The sequence below is a fragment of the Podarcis vaucheri genome (genome assembly GCF_965113315.1).
Source record: "Podarcis vaucheri genome assembly, chromosome: 4".
Lineage (NCBI taxonomy): Eukaryota > Metazoa > Chordata > Lepidosauria > Squamata > Lacertidae > Podarcis > Podarcis vaucheri.
Genome location: NC_138762.1, coordinates 70,899,923 through 70,915,921, shown reverse-complemented (window position 1 = coordinate 70,915,921; position 15,999 = coordinate 70,899,923). Strand labels below are relative to the sequence as shown.

Below are 15,999 nucleotides of genomic sequence, written 5' to 3'. Positions count from 1 at the left end.
CCTAGGCAGCCCTGTGGGAGGTCCCGCAGGGCTGTCTAGGCTGCAGATAGCAGCCTGCCGCCCAGCGCAAGAGGCGCCCTGAAGCAGAGCGCCCCCCCGCGCCCGGCAGACATCCGCAGGAGTTCCCCGCAAGGCTCCCCACGCTGCGGATAGCAGCCTGCCGGCCCCGAGGGGGGGGCGCCCTGATGCAGAGCGCCCCTCACGCGGGGCAGACATCGGCCAGCCCCACAAGCTCGGGGGACAGCAGGGAGGCGCAGCGCCACCATCCCGCTGTTCCTCGACCTGGTTCGGTTTCCCCGACCTGCTTTTGGGGGGGGAAATAAAGGAATTTCCCCCCCTTTATTTCCCCCCCAAAAAAACTAGGTGCGTCCTATGGGACGGAGCGTCCTATGGGACGAAAAATACGGTATGTCCTTGTTAATTCTGCTTGATCTCTCCATGGTTTTTGATACCATTGGCCATGGTATTCTGCTGGTGTGGCTGCTCATGTTGGAATGGTCAGCACCTCTCCTAAGCTCAGCTCCTTTTTCAAAAACTAGCATCTCTGAAAGGGCCAATCCACAGGCCTAAAGATAAGCATTTCATAGCTACTGGGACTGGTAGGTTACTGTGGAAGATGCTTGGTTTCCTCAGGGGAAAGTGCCTGTATGGGCCCTGGTTCTGGTTCTATGGATCCTGACGTTATGGCATCAGGTTTGGTGGGCTCCTGCATGCCAGCTTGGGAGTCACTGGTTACCTAAACACCGGCATCAGGCTCAGAACCTAGTTTAGCTCTTCAGAAGGGAACTCTGTTACCTTAGTTGTGGCTGGACTCTAAGGGTCATGATAGTTCACTTCAATTTGTGGCTATCTGGTTGTTTACTTTACCATTACCCATGATTAAACTGGTTCAGGGATACCTTGAGGCAACTATAAACTGAAATGGTTATTCATTCTGAGAATGAATTCTAATAATTTCTTATCCTCCTTCAATTACTTTCTATTAACTTAAATTCAATCTTCTCCCATCCTTTGCTTTTGTCTTAAGAGACTTGTATTGCACTTATAAGCACATGCTGTTTCTCAAACTCTAGATGCTGAAAGAGCAAGACTCTGGCATTTCTGTTTCTAGTTTTAAGGTGAACCTAAATATTAAAACACACTGTTGATTACTTTGTCACACTATACAAAGATCCATCACGCATGCTTTGGTACAGTGTGTGCCAAAACAACCTCCAAAGCAACATTCTGGATTTCAAATAATACATGCCAATGATCAGATAATAAAAAGGGATTATTAGTCTATGTTCTGATCAACATGACCTATTAACAGGATTACCATCAAATCCTTCCTGCTGGCTGCTTTCTTTTCTGCTTCTAAACTTGCTTCAGATTCTATTAAATTATTCCCAAATTTCAGTTTGTGAATGAAAAAGTAAAAGCTCTGGCACTGGGCCACATAATGAAAACACAGTGTGCATTATTTTTATTGCAGTGAACAAAGGCTTCTTATTGTTTAATGGAGTCTATTGGGTAGAACCCGGCCAGCATAGCTCTAATTTTTGTTAAACCACAAACAAGAAGTTTTCTAAGCCCATTTCATGGAAAACAGAAGGGAGACATACTTAGCCGTGAAACTTAAAAGAACTCTTTGTTGAAGAAGCTGGAGCCTTTTTAGGTATTGGCATTTTCATTATTTGTAATGAAATACTATTTTTCTAAACTTTTTCCATCTCTATTTCAGTCTCTCACATTCCACTGCTCTTTGGGGATTTTTAATTTGGCTGACGGACAAGAGAGAGAAACCCCAGGTACCTCTAAATGCCACTAACATGCCTGGCTCTGGTAATATTATCCCGATCTGAAGATTTGCCTATCTTGGGGATGCTGTCATAGTGAAGGACAGCTTTATGAACATAACCGGCCCTCCTTTGTTTTTGTGGGTTTACAGAATTTGGACATAAAATAAACAACCGTTTTTGACCTACACCTTATATACAGAGTCCAGGCTGAAGCAATTTAAATATATATTTCCATTAGAACTGGCACAGCTGAGTTGAAGAAATACATGAAATGTCTTTCCTGTTCTGTATAATCAAGGGTGGTGGGAGGAAATGACAAAATTCTGTAAGAACATTTATGGTGTGTGTGTGTGTGTGTGTGTTTAATTCAGTGTTAGAAAACATTGGCTGAATTGGAAGCATTTAAATCATCTACAGGAAAATATATTCCCTTCCACTCCTCTCCGCTAATTGTTCCAGATTTTTCCACAGCTGTGTTCTGATTACGTTGCTGTGCAACAGACTGAAACAACTCCATTCTATTGGCTAAATAATACATGCTTTTCATAAAACCCTAAAACGTTTAAAAACAGCCCCCCTCACCATCACAAATGAGGCTCTGCAATGAGAAGGAGTCAGTTAGCAGCATTCAGTTTTCTACCATTCCTTTGACAAATTATACGGGGAATATCTGAGATGTGAGTCACCTCAGGAACTCCCATGTAATAATGAATTCACCCTGATTGTTGTTGCCAGCCTTGAGGGGCAGATAGCTGGCTAACAGATTAAAAAGCAAGGAGGAAATGAGGGCAGAGCTACATGTGAAAATAGCAGTCACATTTTGAATTTACCCCTCTGGTGTTTCTTCCCACCCATTAGCAGAGGTCAGTGATGATGGGTGGGGGTGTCAGCAAAGAAATGTGCAGCTTAATGTGCACGATAAACACACAGGAGGATTTGATACCATTCTGTCCATGCAAATCATCATGTTATAGTTGCATATGCTGAATATTCACTCAGTGTATGTGCATTTTGGAACTGCCACAGATTAACATGTTCACATGGGGTGGTAGGGCTGGCGTATGAGAAACTTAGCCAAGCGCTGAACATGTTTTATTTATGGTTTTCATATATTTCATACGTGGAAGTGTCTTTTTGAAATATATAGTATTCCAAGTCATTCTAAGAGTTATTTTCAGTCTGGCATGCACCATACTTAATGGTATCATCCAGTATGGTGCATGCCAGACTGAAAATAACTCTTAGATGATCACTCATGGCTTGTAAATCATAGTTTATAAACCATGTTTTATGAAGCTACAGACGAGCATCAAGGCCACACACGCCTCCTTTGCCCCTCTCTCTATTGTCATACTTCATGTTTAGTAACAAACCAGGATAATAAAACCAAGTTCTGATTTAACTGGTTTGGATAAAACTGGGAACTCTGGCTTAGTGCAAATCAGGTTCTTTGTGGTTTGTGAAGCCAGGGACGAATACCCAAATGTGGCCACTGCTGTTATTTTCGTATTGAGCCAAATGGCAAAAGGAGCTGCTTTAAAATAAAAATTGTGTTCCGGTTAATGTAGCCTTTTCATTTCATCTGCAAAGAGCTGGTGTGCTTTTTTAAAAAATGGCTTCAATATCACAGAGGTTTCTGTCCTCATAGTAGCACGTAAATAAGGTGGATTTAGCTTCCTATTGTGACTTTATGGAGAATAGGATGAAGTGATATATGAGAGATGCAGCTGTTGTGCCTTGGCAGTGGAGAGGAATCTGTAAAATTAAGATCAAAGGGAAGCAGCACATCTGCTTACAGTATGGCAGCTGTATCTTTATAATGGAAGAATTGCTGGGTCTAGGATAAAATTAAAAGGAAGATTATTTATATTCAGGTCATAAAAGATAAAAATTAAGCCAATGAGAAAAATATTGTTTTTAAAAAACAATAGCCTCACCAGAAATTAGAAAAAGAAAATGGCTGCAATCCAGCCCTCAGGCAAGTGCTTTTAAGTCCCACAGATATCAGTAACACTTAAATCAAAGAAGTTCACTCAGAGTCAAATTCTATACGAGCGCCAGGATTAACATGTGCACCAGAGATCAATTCTATATGTGCATCAGGATTGATAGGATTTTTGAATATTAATTTAATATGAAGGATGATGTAACTAAAAGCTGTGGCCTTCAGAAATGTGAGCCTCAACGATTCCACAAGATCTGCTATTTCAGAAATGTAGCTCTCTGTGTTCTCCAGAGATGAGCATTTTCAGCTGCTACTAGGCTGCAATAAACATGCAAAAACCTGAACTCCCCACTTTGCAGCCAGGACTTCTTAAATGGTTGGTTACATACAACAAACACTGCTGTCTTTCACAGTAGGCACATATGAGGTTATGCCCTTTGCTGACACATGCTGCAAAGTACTGATATCAACCGAACAATGGTTTCCCACAATATATATTTATTTAGTTTTTACATGTCAGTTAGTGAAGAATACCAGTCTAATAATAAAATTGCCAGTCCTGGACCAACACTACTTCTGTTTAAAAATTTGCTTGTTTCTGTAGTTGCTCCCGGATGCGAGCAGAAATCGCACACCAGGGGCAAATTTTCATTGTGCGAGTAGGCAGACATCACTAGATGTCACCTATAGTGTATATAAATAAGAAGTACAGTTGTATCTTGGAAGTCAAAGGAAGTCTGTTCAACTTCCAAAATGTTCGGAAACCAAAACGTGGCTTCTGATTGGCTGCCAAACGTTCAGGAGCCAAAATGTTCAAGAACTAAGCTGTTAAAAAACCAAGGTACGACTGTATTAATAGCAGGATTTTGGTTTATTATAGGAATTGTAATAATAAGAGAGAAGGAGCACAGGTGGCAAATAGTTGTGTTTCCCAAATATGGAACCAGCTCAGTGATTTGAACGGTGGTGAAGTTGTTGGTGAATGATTACTACACTGAATGCTTACTGAGCTTTTATCGCCAGGGGAATGGCTTGGATCTGATCAAGAACAACCAAATCATTGATCACTGTACTTGTCATTCTGGGGCTGAACTGAGATACATGAGTTATTATAGTTAAATGGTTCAGTAAGGACTTGGTATTTCCTTCTCTCCCTGACACACAGCTGCAACATTCTGTAGGTCAAGACCATCTATCTAGTTCTTCAGGTTTGTACTTTGAACTTGGCCCATTATTTGTTCCAGAATAGCATATTCTGGACCCTCCGGATTAAATAAACTTTCTCCAAAAACGCACAGATTTCTTATAGTAATCTGATCTTTCTCAAAGTATTCCTGGCTCTCTGACACCAAATGAACCATCAAGGTACTCAAGGGGTCCACACAAAATCAGAAGATATGTGACTCTTTATGAAATACTGCCATAATACAGAAGTGGAATGCGACACAACACATGGTAAATATGGAATTCATTTTTCTATTCCCGTGGAGCCCTGTTCACATCAATCCATCTGTTGCAGAACCTTTGTGTACCACCTTCTAGGATACTCAGCTCATACCAGAATCTGGTGAAGCCCCTGGGGCTGACTCACTATTCTGCATGAACTTAGATCAGTGTTTCCCAAACTTGTGTATCCAGCTGGTTTTGAACTGCAATTCCAACCATCTCTGACCACTGGTCGTGCTAGCTAGGGATGATGGGAGTTGTAGTCCAAAATTAGCACAAGTCTGGGAAACCCTAGACTAGATCCTCGTGGTCCCTTCCAACTCTACATTTCTATGATTCCCCAATGGTTTGGCATTGCAAGGCCAATGCCTGCAATGGTACCTTTCATGCTGTCTGTTGCCTATTATTACTTTTGCCCATATAATACCCCTTTAATAATAAATAAATATTATTTTAGGGATGTACAATCTGCCAAGTTCCTTTTCTTGAATGTATGGGAGGGTGCTCTTAGTAGCAAACTTGTGTTTGTCATGTGAAAAGTGTGAAAGCCCCTCCCCCCATGTACACATGGTTGTGCGGGCTTTTAAAATTAAAATGTTACAGGAAATGTTGCATTTTCCTGATGGCTCTGTAACTAGAATACCAAAATTCTACTAGGTCCAATTCTGTGTAGCATTTTAACATTGAACCTCAACACATAAATGACATATGTAACTAAAACGCATGCACACAAGCAAATACTCACCTCCACGTGTTGGCAAGTTTGAATTAATTTCGCCAAAAGTGTTTCCAGTTCAGTATTTCTCTTGATAAGGTTGGTGAGATTACTTTCCAAGTTTTGCTGTTTTAAAAAAAAAGATGAAAGAGAGATTTATTATCTTGCACCATTCTTAACTATAATTAAATACAGTACATACATGGAAAAGCATCCAAGATCGCAGTAAATCAGTCTAAAGTTGGGCACTGTTGCACTGTTGGATGTAGCACATAAGTAGACTCAGTTTTAGCCAAGAATGTGTAAAATACTGGGCACCAGACATGGTTAAACTAGGTTATTGACAGAAGGAACACTTCCATTGACTTCAAATTAGTCAAATATGTTGCCCTGTACACAGATGGTAAAAATCTGTGGATAATAAATACATGGAGTTGAGAGTGGGATTCTGCTTGCTGTAGCCACTTCCAACCTCTGCATTTCAATTTGACTATAGCTTAGGCATATTCAAGGGATGCGGGTGGTGCTGTGGTCTAAACCACAGAGACTAGGGCTTGCCAGTCAGAAGGTCAGCGGTTCAAATCCCCGGGATGGGGTGAGCTTCTGTTGCTCGGTTCCAGCTCCTGCCCACCTAGCAGTTCGAAAGCACGTCAAAGTGCAAGTAGCTAAATAGGTACCACTCTGGCGGGAAAGGTAAACGGTGTTTCCGTGTGCTGCTCTGGTTCGCCAGAAGTGGCTTAGTCATGCTGGCCACATGACCAGGAAGCTGTACGCCGGCTCCCTTGGCCAGTAAAGTGAGACGAGTGCCACAACCCCAAAGTCGTCTGCAACTGGACCTAACGGTCAGGGGTCCCTTTACCTTTAGGCATATTCAGGATACAGGCTCTTTTCGTGAGATCCAAACCAGGGCCTATGATGGTATGTAGGGTCTTCCCAGACTCCCAGATGAATGCATGTATAGGTCAGGAGCAGAAATAGTCTGCACAGTCCCAATTGTCTCCCTCCACATGTTCCCTGAAAAGGGCTACACATCTGAATCATTCATAGGCATACACAATGATCCTTATTAGCTTTCACCTGGGCACATGAATGGGTACGTCACTGCTTGCCATTGTAAGGGACCCTGGCACTAGGTGATGAAAGAGCTGCCCGGAGTCAGAGCTGAGAATATTGAGCCAGGTGGACAAATATTCTAGCCTGGTATGATATGGCGGCTTCCCACATCCCTGTTTATTTTATAAATGCCCTTGAGGTCGAGACCTTTGAAAACTTTTATTTTTGAAGCATTTCACTGGAAAATCTGCTACAAATGTAATGTGTTTATTGTGTTTCTCTCTGGGAAAGCATAATATCTGCTTATCTGCCAAGGACTGAGGATAATATAACGTATAAACTAGATTAAATGCCAAAACCACACAATTAAAAAAACACAACCCACCACAAAAATCATATTTGATTTACACTTGACTTTTTTTTTTAGAATGCTTTGTTGATAATTTATTTCACTTATTATATTAAATTCAGATGTTTGCTCAATGTTATCATACTGAAGGTACCATTAACCTTGATATATTGATTCTGCTAATAGCAATTTGTGGTATGCATCCTGTTATATCACATAAAATGGTTTTTTACGCTTCTACATTTAAATTCTCCTATTCTTCAAGGAACTACATACTCATACATCATAGGATAGGAGCCAACTCCTAGTCGCCAAGGGATCTCCCCCCCCCCATAAAATATTTGAGGGAGCTGGGCCTTCCCAAAACTGATGGGCATTGCCATTCAAATGGTGTGTGTGCACTGTGTCATGTGATTGATTATGCAAGGCGGGGCTTACCCCCCAAATATTTTATTTAAGTCCCCCCCCGCATCATAGCCCTCTACCCTTTTTATCCTCACAATAAGGGCGAAGTAGGTTAGGCTGAGAGATATTGATTAGTTTACTTGCAACTCCCTGGTCTGATATTCTAACCATTACACAACACTGACCTTCATTCGATGTTCTTAGTCCAATTCCTTTCAGACATGAAAATAAATGGCTTTGTTGGATTGCTTGGGTGTTGGATTCAGATTTCCCCTTCCCCTTAGAACATGATACTAGAAAACATAAATATCCACCCCGAGGCAATAGTTGTTGCTGTTCTTTATATCTTGCTCCCCCCCCCCCAAACCAAGACTTTGGGCGGCTCATGAAAATTAAGCACAATTAAAATAAAATAAATAAAACACAATTAGCTAAAAACATTAAAAAATTACTAATAAAAAAGCAATTAAAGTATCTGTGGAATTAAAACCATGAATAATGCGGTACTAATTTTAATTTTTTTTAAAAAAGATTTAATTTGGATTAATATGACAGCTAGACCACCTTTTTGCAGCATTCCCCTGTTAAATGAAATTATAAGAGGAGGGCTTTTAAAATTCCTAATAAGAAAAAGGATGATACTCATCACGCCCAACATTTTTTCCCTACTGAAAGGAGTTCAGTGTCCTTTCAGTCCAGTGCTGTATCACCGGTAATTTAATCTGTTTCTTTTACTAATGGAATTCCTTTCTCCCAAGCGCCTATTTTCCTAGAATTTTTTTTTAAAATTCCTTTATGTCCCTCTAGTTCTTTGGCTAGCATTTACTCCTTTTTGTAGAATAGAATTCTTTTGTTTCTTGCTCCATTTTAGGTATACTCTCTGCGTATTGCACTGCTAGTACTTGTTTTCTGTTTCCCTTTTGAGGGATAGAAGTTTTGGATTTTCTTTGATTTATATCAAATTGTACTTGCAACTGAGGTGATGCTTTGCACTGATGTGACTCTAACCCACAATCTAAAGAAGCAGTGTGTGTGTGGAAGGAAGCAAGATACGGTCATAAAGTGTTGAAAGGTTGGGCATACTTTTTCTAAAAGTAAATAAATATATCTGTTAGCGCAGTTATTTGATGTCTGCACCACAGCAGGGGTCCAGTGTGTTTTATAATCACTCTGTATATTTTATTAACTTATGATTTGCTTGTCCATTTTTCATAATGTGTAAATGTGTGGTTTTGTTTTTGCAAACCACTTTGAGCTTTTTTTTTTTACAATCAAACAGTATATGTTATGAAACAAATATGACATAAATAAAGAATAGTTTTCATTCAACTATTTGTGCACTGATGTGTCGAACAAGTCCACTGTGCCATATCAGCAATGGATCTGCAGTTAACTGCCTAAAGGTAAAGGTACCCCTGCCCGTCAGGGCCAGTCGTAACCGACTTTAGGGTTGCGCGCTCATCTCGCTCAAGAGGCCGGGAGCCGGCGCTGTCCGAAGACACTTCCGGGTCACGTGGCCAGCGTGACGAAGCTGTGTCTGGCGAGCCAGCACCAGGGCCGCACACGGAAACGCCGTTTACCTTCCCGCTATAAAGTGGTCCCTATTTATCTACTTGCAGGGTTGCTTTCGAACTGCTAGGTTGGCAGGAGCTGGGACCGAACGACGGGAGCTCACCCTGCCGCGGGGATTCGAACCGCCAACCTTTCGATCAGCAAGTCCTAGGCTCAGTGGTTTAACCCACAGCGCCACCCGCGTCCCGCAGTTAACTGCCTAGTCATGGTTAATTCTGTTGTTACTTCCCTATTAAAGTATGATTTTTTTAGAATTCTTTGCATATAGATTTTGAAATTTTGCTTATTCTTTGTCCATCCCATTGCTCCCTGCCTCACTCCTAAAGAATTACTTGGAAGAAATCATTTCCCTGGGGAGAAAGAAAGACATTTATTTTAGTTCTGGGAGAGACTGGGATTATTAGATGCAGAAGTTACCTTCCCTATATTTCTTATCTACTATTTTATTTATTTAGTACCTCATCTCTCAGTCTGGCAGACCCATGTGGACACTTACAATCCCATCCACTGTTTCACAGCTGCCAACATCCACTCGGAGGCTTTAGCATATATAATACTAAACCTCTGGAACAATGAAGAGCAAGCCAGATTTCAGGAAAAATGATTTTAGGAATGATGAGAATGGAAATCAGCAACTGTAGATTACTTCCTATCTTCAGTTGATATAATGTGAATCAACCCTGAAGACTTCTGCTTGAGTACTTGTTCACATCTTAACCATCAAAGTCTCCTTCATAGTACTCATGTGAAACACCTAGATAAAGAACAGCCAAAATTGTGCGGCCTCCACATGCTGTTGGATTACAATACTCATAATCTCTAACCAGAGACCAGGGTTTCCCAGACTTGGGTCTCCAGCTGTTTTTGCACTACAACTCCCATCACCCCTAGCAAGCCTGACCAGTGGTCAGGGATGGTGGGAACTGTAGTCCAAAAACAGTTGGAGATCCAAGTTTGGGAAACCCTGGTAGTTGGAGTTCATTGAGTTGTCATCAAAACACATATGGAAGGCATCACATTGGTTACCCCACAGATTTTTGAACGATACCTTCCACAATATGTATATAAATTTCTGAGCATCATTTATAGATTCTTTAAGATTAAAATGTTCTGTTGCAGCATCTTCTATTTTTATATGTGATTCATAGGACAGAGAAGCTAAATTAGGCCCTGCTTCAGAGATAAGAAGGGTGGCTACCAAGGACTAGAGTGAATAGGTGAACAAATGTTTTTTAAAACTATGATTTATTATATTTTATTCAAGCCCTTTGACTTGGTGAAAATTGGGCCTGGAGGTGTATAATTCGGAAGGATTTTGGCTCTCTCTGTAGTCGTTCTTTTACGGAACAGCTATATTTGCAGTGGGTCAATTTAGGCCAAGCCTCAAATGCCTAAAGCTTAATATTAGAGATGCTGAGGGACAATAACACTGTTGATATTGATATGGCTAATAATAGAAGATGCCTTGGCAGTTCAAAGGAAAAACACAATAAGAAACCATGGAGTGGATTAATTGGCCAGGACTAGTTTTTTAAAATTTAAAATGAGCCTACAGTCTCAATGTTTAATGTTTTCTATTTAAATTAATACATATTCTATTCTCCTGATTTTTCTTATTAAAACTTACATGTAAAATGCAAGAGTAGCAGAGGAGATGAAGAGATTAAGCCATGAGCAGAACACAGAATTCTTTTTCTGGCCATTTCTAGCATGCTTTATAAGTCCTTTAAAGTTACATTATCTTCATCAAAAAAAGACTGTTTCTGCTTAATGTCTTTCCTCTACCCAAAACAGTTATTTCTCTGATCCTTGACCTCAACAGAGAAGAACCAGACAGCAATTTTGAACTGTCCTCAGGCTTTTTGCCTGTTTCATTGGTCCTCTGCCTCCTTAATCACATATACAATTCCCCCATCAGTTAATTCATCCGTAACAAGTAATATACATTCATTATCCAACCCTACACAGTCAGATTCTAACACAGGTTAATACCCACATAACTCAGAGAAGACAAATATGTTGTCCATCTAGAAGAAAAGTGTGAAATCACTACAAATCAATAGACACACAGAGAATAGTTTTAAGTATAATCATTGCTAATAATTAGCTGTATAGCCCGGCCTACAGTATTTATGCAACGTATAATTAATGCCTTTTAGGTGATGAATGAATTGCCTATGCGGTAGCTAAAATTTAATCACACCGTCTTTAAAGTTTAAGCCATAGTGTGGCATTCCAGGGGCAATTAAACTGGCACAGGTGTTTGAGGAAGTTGCTGGAAGGCTAAACAGATTTTAACAAACCACTTTTCCTCTACTACTCTTAAAAGCATCAGTAGAATCTAGGAACCACCAGAGCACCTAAAATTTTGTCTGCCTCAACATTGCAACTCATATATCTGGAAAGTGCCCTGAACAAAAACACTCCATTGGGACGGAGGTCTCTGACATGCAAGTCACATTTAGGCAACCTCTATCTGACCCCATTGGTATCGACATATTCATTCCTACTGATTTAAATAAACGGGTCTGTTCTAAACTTGACTAATTCTGGATCCAACCTTATAATCTTCCTAAGCTCAGACAGACAATAGGGAGTTGAATCCACTTAAAGCCTGATAACATACATATGCTAAGTAAAAAAAGCCCCTAGCTTCACTACAAATTAATTGCTGTCCAACTCCAGAAGCCTTATTTGAGTGATGATGATATATACCAGGGGTCTGCAACCCGCGGCTCCGGAGCCGCATGTGGCTCTTTTACACCTTTGCCGCGGCTCCGGGGCGGATACTAGCGAGGTGAGGAGGCGCATTGTACGCCCCGACACTCCTCACTGTGGTGGGCGCTGTACTGGCTGTGACGTCGCATGGGGGCGGTGCGTGCATTAGTCACGCACCGTCCCGACGTCACCTTCCCGCCCGCTGTCAGATTGTGGCTCCGGAGATATATTTGTTTTAAATGTCGCAGTGGTTTTGCGGCTCCCAGTTGTTGTTTTTTCTTCGGAAATGGGTCCAAGTGGCTCTTTTTGTCTTAAAGGTTGCAGACCCCTGATATATACAGTGAGGCTGCACAATCTGTGATGCTGTAGCCTTTTAGTATGACTTCTCACACTCTTGAAAGCACCCCTTTTTTGTAGATTGGGTAATAAAGACTTAACTATATACAAAAAGGACAGAAAAATTCACTGAGGATAATTTTCCTTTTAATAAAGCGAGGTTATTAATTCACCAAAGTGGGGTTGGGGTTGGGCAGAAAGGAAGAAGTGAAACCTAAGATTCAGCAGCTAAGATTCTCTGAACCTCCCTCATTGCCACCAAAACAGTGAATGGAGAAAGGAACAGGGATCCCAAGACACATATACCCAAGACAGGATCCTTCTGAGGAGGAAGAGGAAAGACCCCATTTGTTGCCTGAAAAAGACCTGTCATTCTGAAGCTTCAGAAATCAAGCAGGTCAGAATACCCTAGGGAGGCTGCCATCATGCCTTGGGAGAGTCAAGGAGGTGGGAATTTCTTTCCTACCAGAGGTGGGGATGGCCACTAACTTAGAGGGCTTAAAAAGAGAATGAAACAAATTTGCACGAGATCAGGATATCAGTGGCAGACCCTCCAAGTGTCCCTATTTTCCAGGGATGTCCCTGACTTAGAGAAGCCGTCCCAGTTTCTGAATTGATCCTGGAATGTCCCACTTTTCCTTAGTAAACTATTTTCATCGGAGAACTATTGGAGGGTATGGAGTTATCCAACCCCTAAGCAGTCTGAGGGCAATCCTGTATAGGGAAGGTTTTTTTTAATGTTTAATGTTTTATTATGTTTTTATATATGTTGGAAGCTGCCCAGAGTGCTGGGACAACCCAGTAAGATGTGTGAGGCATAAATAATGAAATTATCTTTATGGAATTGGACGTCCCTATTTTCATCAAATAAATGTTGAAGGATATACAATGGCTATTATCTCCAGTATTAGAGGCCACATGACTGAATACAAGTTGCTGGGAGACAGGTGTGGGACAGAGGGATATTGAACTCTTGTTCTGTTTAAGCATACCTTAAAAGCCCATGGCTGGTCTTTGTGAGGACAGAATGTTAGACTAGATGGGACTTCCTATGTTCTTACATTTCCAGAATGTTCTATGTGTTGGCCAAGGAGGCCCAAGATGCACTTACTTTCCTTCAGAAAACACAATCTAAACCTCGCCTTGTGGTCTCAGGTTTAGTGCAAGTATACTCATTCTGTTGTTAAGGAGATATTTCAGCATGATGAGGGAAGGGTACAGTTACAATCTTATTAATGGAAGGCTTTGTGAGGAGGCATGGAAGGTAGTTAAGACCCCTCTATCGTCATCGTCCCCCGTAGTAAACACCCTCAATAATCCAGCATAACCTCCAGTGATTCATTCTTTAGTGTTTTCATACAATGCTTCATATAAACAAAGATGTATAAATATATACGAATACCCATCTATTTATAGGGGGTAATTTGTCACTACCAGCAAATTAAGGACAAGCAGAATAATTCTGAAGAAATGTCAACTTTGTCCAAAGGCTAATGCAGTCTTTGCACTTGAGAAGATGTACAAGAATTATCTATTTCATGAATTGGGGTTCTAACAAAGAGAAGTGGTACCTAACTTCTTTGTAGCGTGGGGTGTGTGTGTGAAAGATGCCGATCCAAGTACCTGGGCCCCACATATCCATGGGCCCCACAGTCCATATGTGTCCTGTTTTGCAGGTGAGAATTTTCTATTTGAATAAGTCTGGGGTGAAGAAGGAGTGTCCAGTTTGGTTTAAAGATGAATAACTATCAGAAGGGAGATGTAGAGCTTTGACATTGCCCACCAGCAGTTAGCAAACTAAGCAAGATGTTTACTTGTTTACAGTCTTCTGCATAATGGTGAGACATACAGTATTGTACTCATTTGTAAATCTATATATATAAATTAGCAGATGCATATTTTACAGAAATACTGGCTCTCTCTTTTTTGGTGATACATTTCCTCTGCATAAGAGGCCACACAAGCCTTTCATGCCCTCACATGCTACCACTAAAAACTTAAGATTGCTTCTGATAGCTAAAAAGGCAGTGAGTGTAATTCACTCAATACATGTGCAATATGTTCATGGTTGAGGTGGTGTGGGAGGAAAAATACCTCCCAGCAAATGGCCTATAGCACTTTCTACCAGCTTCAGCCCTCAACATTAGTCCTGAGGGAAGTTTCACCTGTAGAGTGTCTTAGAAATCCAGATGTACAGTGACAAAACCATGAATTCTTAAGCGTGCGGCAGTCTGTAGACGCAGGTACTTCAGAAGATTTTTAAACAGCACTAAGGCACAATTATCATCTGGTTCCTCTCATTATAGCTAGAATTAGAAACTGGGGTATTACAAGGCAGTTTGCAATGGAAACTTCACAGAAGCCGGAGTTTAGTCAAGCGACCTGCATTTGGTATTTGAACCTCTTAACTTCACACATCACTAATGGAAAGGGGCTTTGCAGAAGCAGGTAAAATTTTGTTTTCAGAGCCACTGCATTTCTGCAGTGTGTTTGAAAAACTGGTATATAAAACCATCTGTCTACCCAACTTCATTTATTTTATGACAAAAATGGGAGAAAACTCGCTCTTAAGTCACTCTATACATAATATTACATACAGTACTTGTGATTAAAATACACCAACTTCCCTCACTCCCCTTGGGCCGGACACAAATCAAATAATATAATATTGTGACAAGCATGAAGAGCAGCCAAGAAAGCCTAAGTGGTATATACTCCAGTGAATTCTGCAAGACAGCTGTGCATGTGCTCCAATATTTATTATTTCCCTTTCTAGTGTTTTTCTGTATTTAATTGTGTTTCTAAAAGAAATATATATCTACATACACATATACTGGAATGTACTGTGGTTTTGCAGAGAAGGAAATGGAGTCCTAGTACAAACCAGCCAGAAGCTATTTTTATTTAAAAAATTAGTACATTAAAAAAAAATCTATTCAGGTGACTTTTCATGTATTATAACCCCACTACAAATACAGAATGAGCAGTGGTAGTACAGTACTGGGTTCTGATCCAGTGCTACAGGTCCCAGTGACTACACTATGGAGCTTTCAGCGCATATTTACAAAATAAAGACCTTATGTTCACTGGGAAATGGAACAGGAACGTCAGACCTGTGAGAACTATTTTGCTTTGCACTAGAGGCGCACAATTTGCAAACTGGAACATAGTCCAAAAGAATTAAATAATTCTAAACCCAGGAATTAGCTTTCAATAGCAGAACTGAATGGGGCATGCATTCCTTTCATGCAAAAGCCAGTCTTGGTCACCTTCCCCCACACGCCCTGCTTTCTCCATTTAAGTGATATAGTTGGGGGTGGTGGTCATTTTTTGCTGTTGCCACAGATAAACAATTGGGACTCAGAAATCCACGAGGTTCCAATTCAAAGCGCCCAGAGATCTACCATCAGATCCCGATTTATCTGCCTACCTCGTTGTACATGATACTTGCCAATAACCAGTTAAGATTTAGGAATTAGTTGTGTATGAATTGGTTAGATTCCTTCATTCAAAACCAGATACCAATTAGGCAAATAGACTGCATTGTGCAATGAATAAAAATGTTCAAATGGCTTGGAAGAAATGTAGTATTTCTCTGTATTACAGATAGGGAATCTCAAGATGTTGTTGGGCTCCAACATCCATCAGCACCTGCTGGCTGACCACCTGGTACCACACC

The 15,999-nt window shown here is 40.8% G+C and overlaps 1 protein-coding gene across 5 annotated transcripts in view; it reads right to left on the bottom strand.

Moving 5' to 3' along the window:
• MID1 (midline 1) overlaps window positions 1–15,999 on the bottom strand; it is a 280,249-nt gene that overhangs the window by 25,734 nt on the left and 238,516 nt on the right. For all 5 annotated transcript variants that reach the window (XM_082220874.1, XM_082220875.1, XM_082220877.1 and 2 more), the window contains one exon: window positions 5,918–6,013. In XM_082220874.1, coding sequence (XP_082077000.1) covers window positions 5,918–6,013 — 96 coding nt within the window. The remainder of the gene's footprint in view (window positions 1–5,917; window positions 6,014–15,999) is intronic.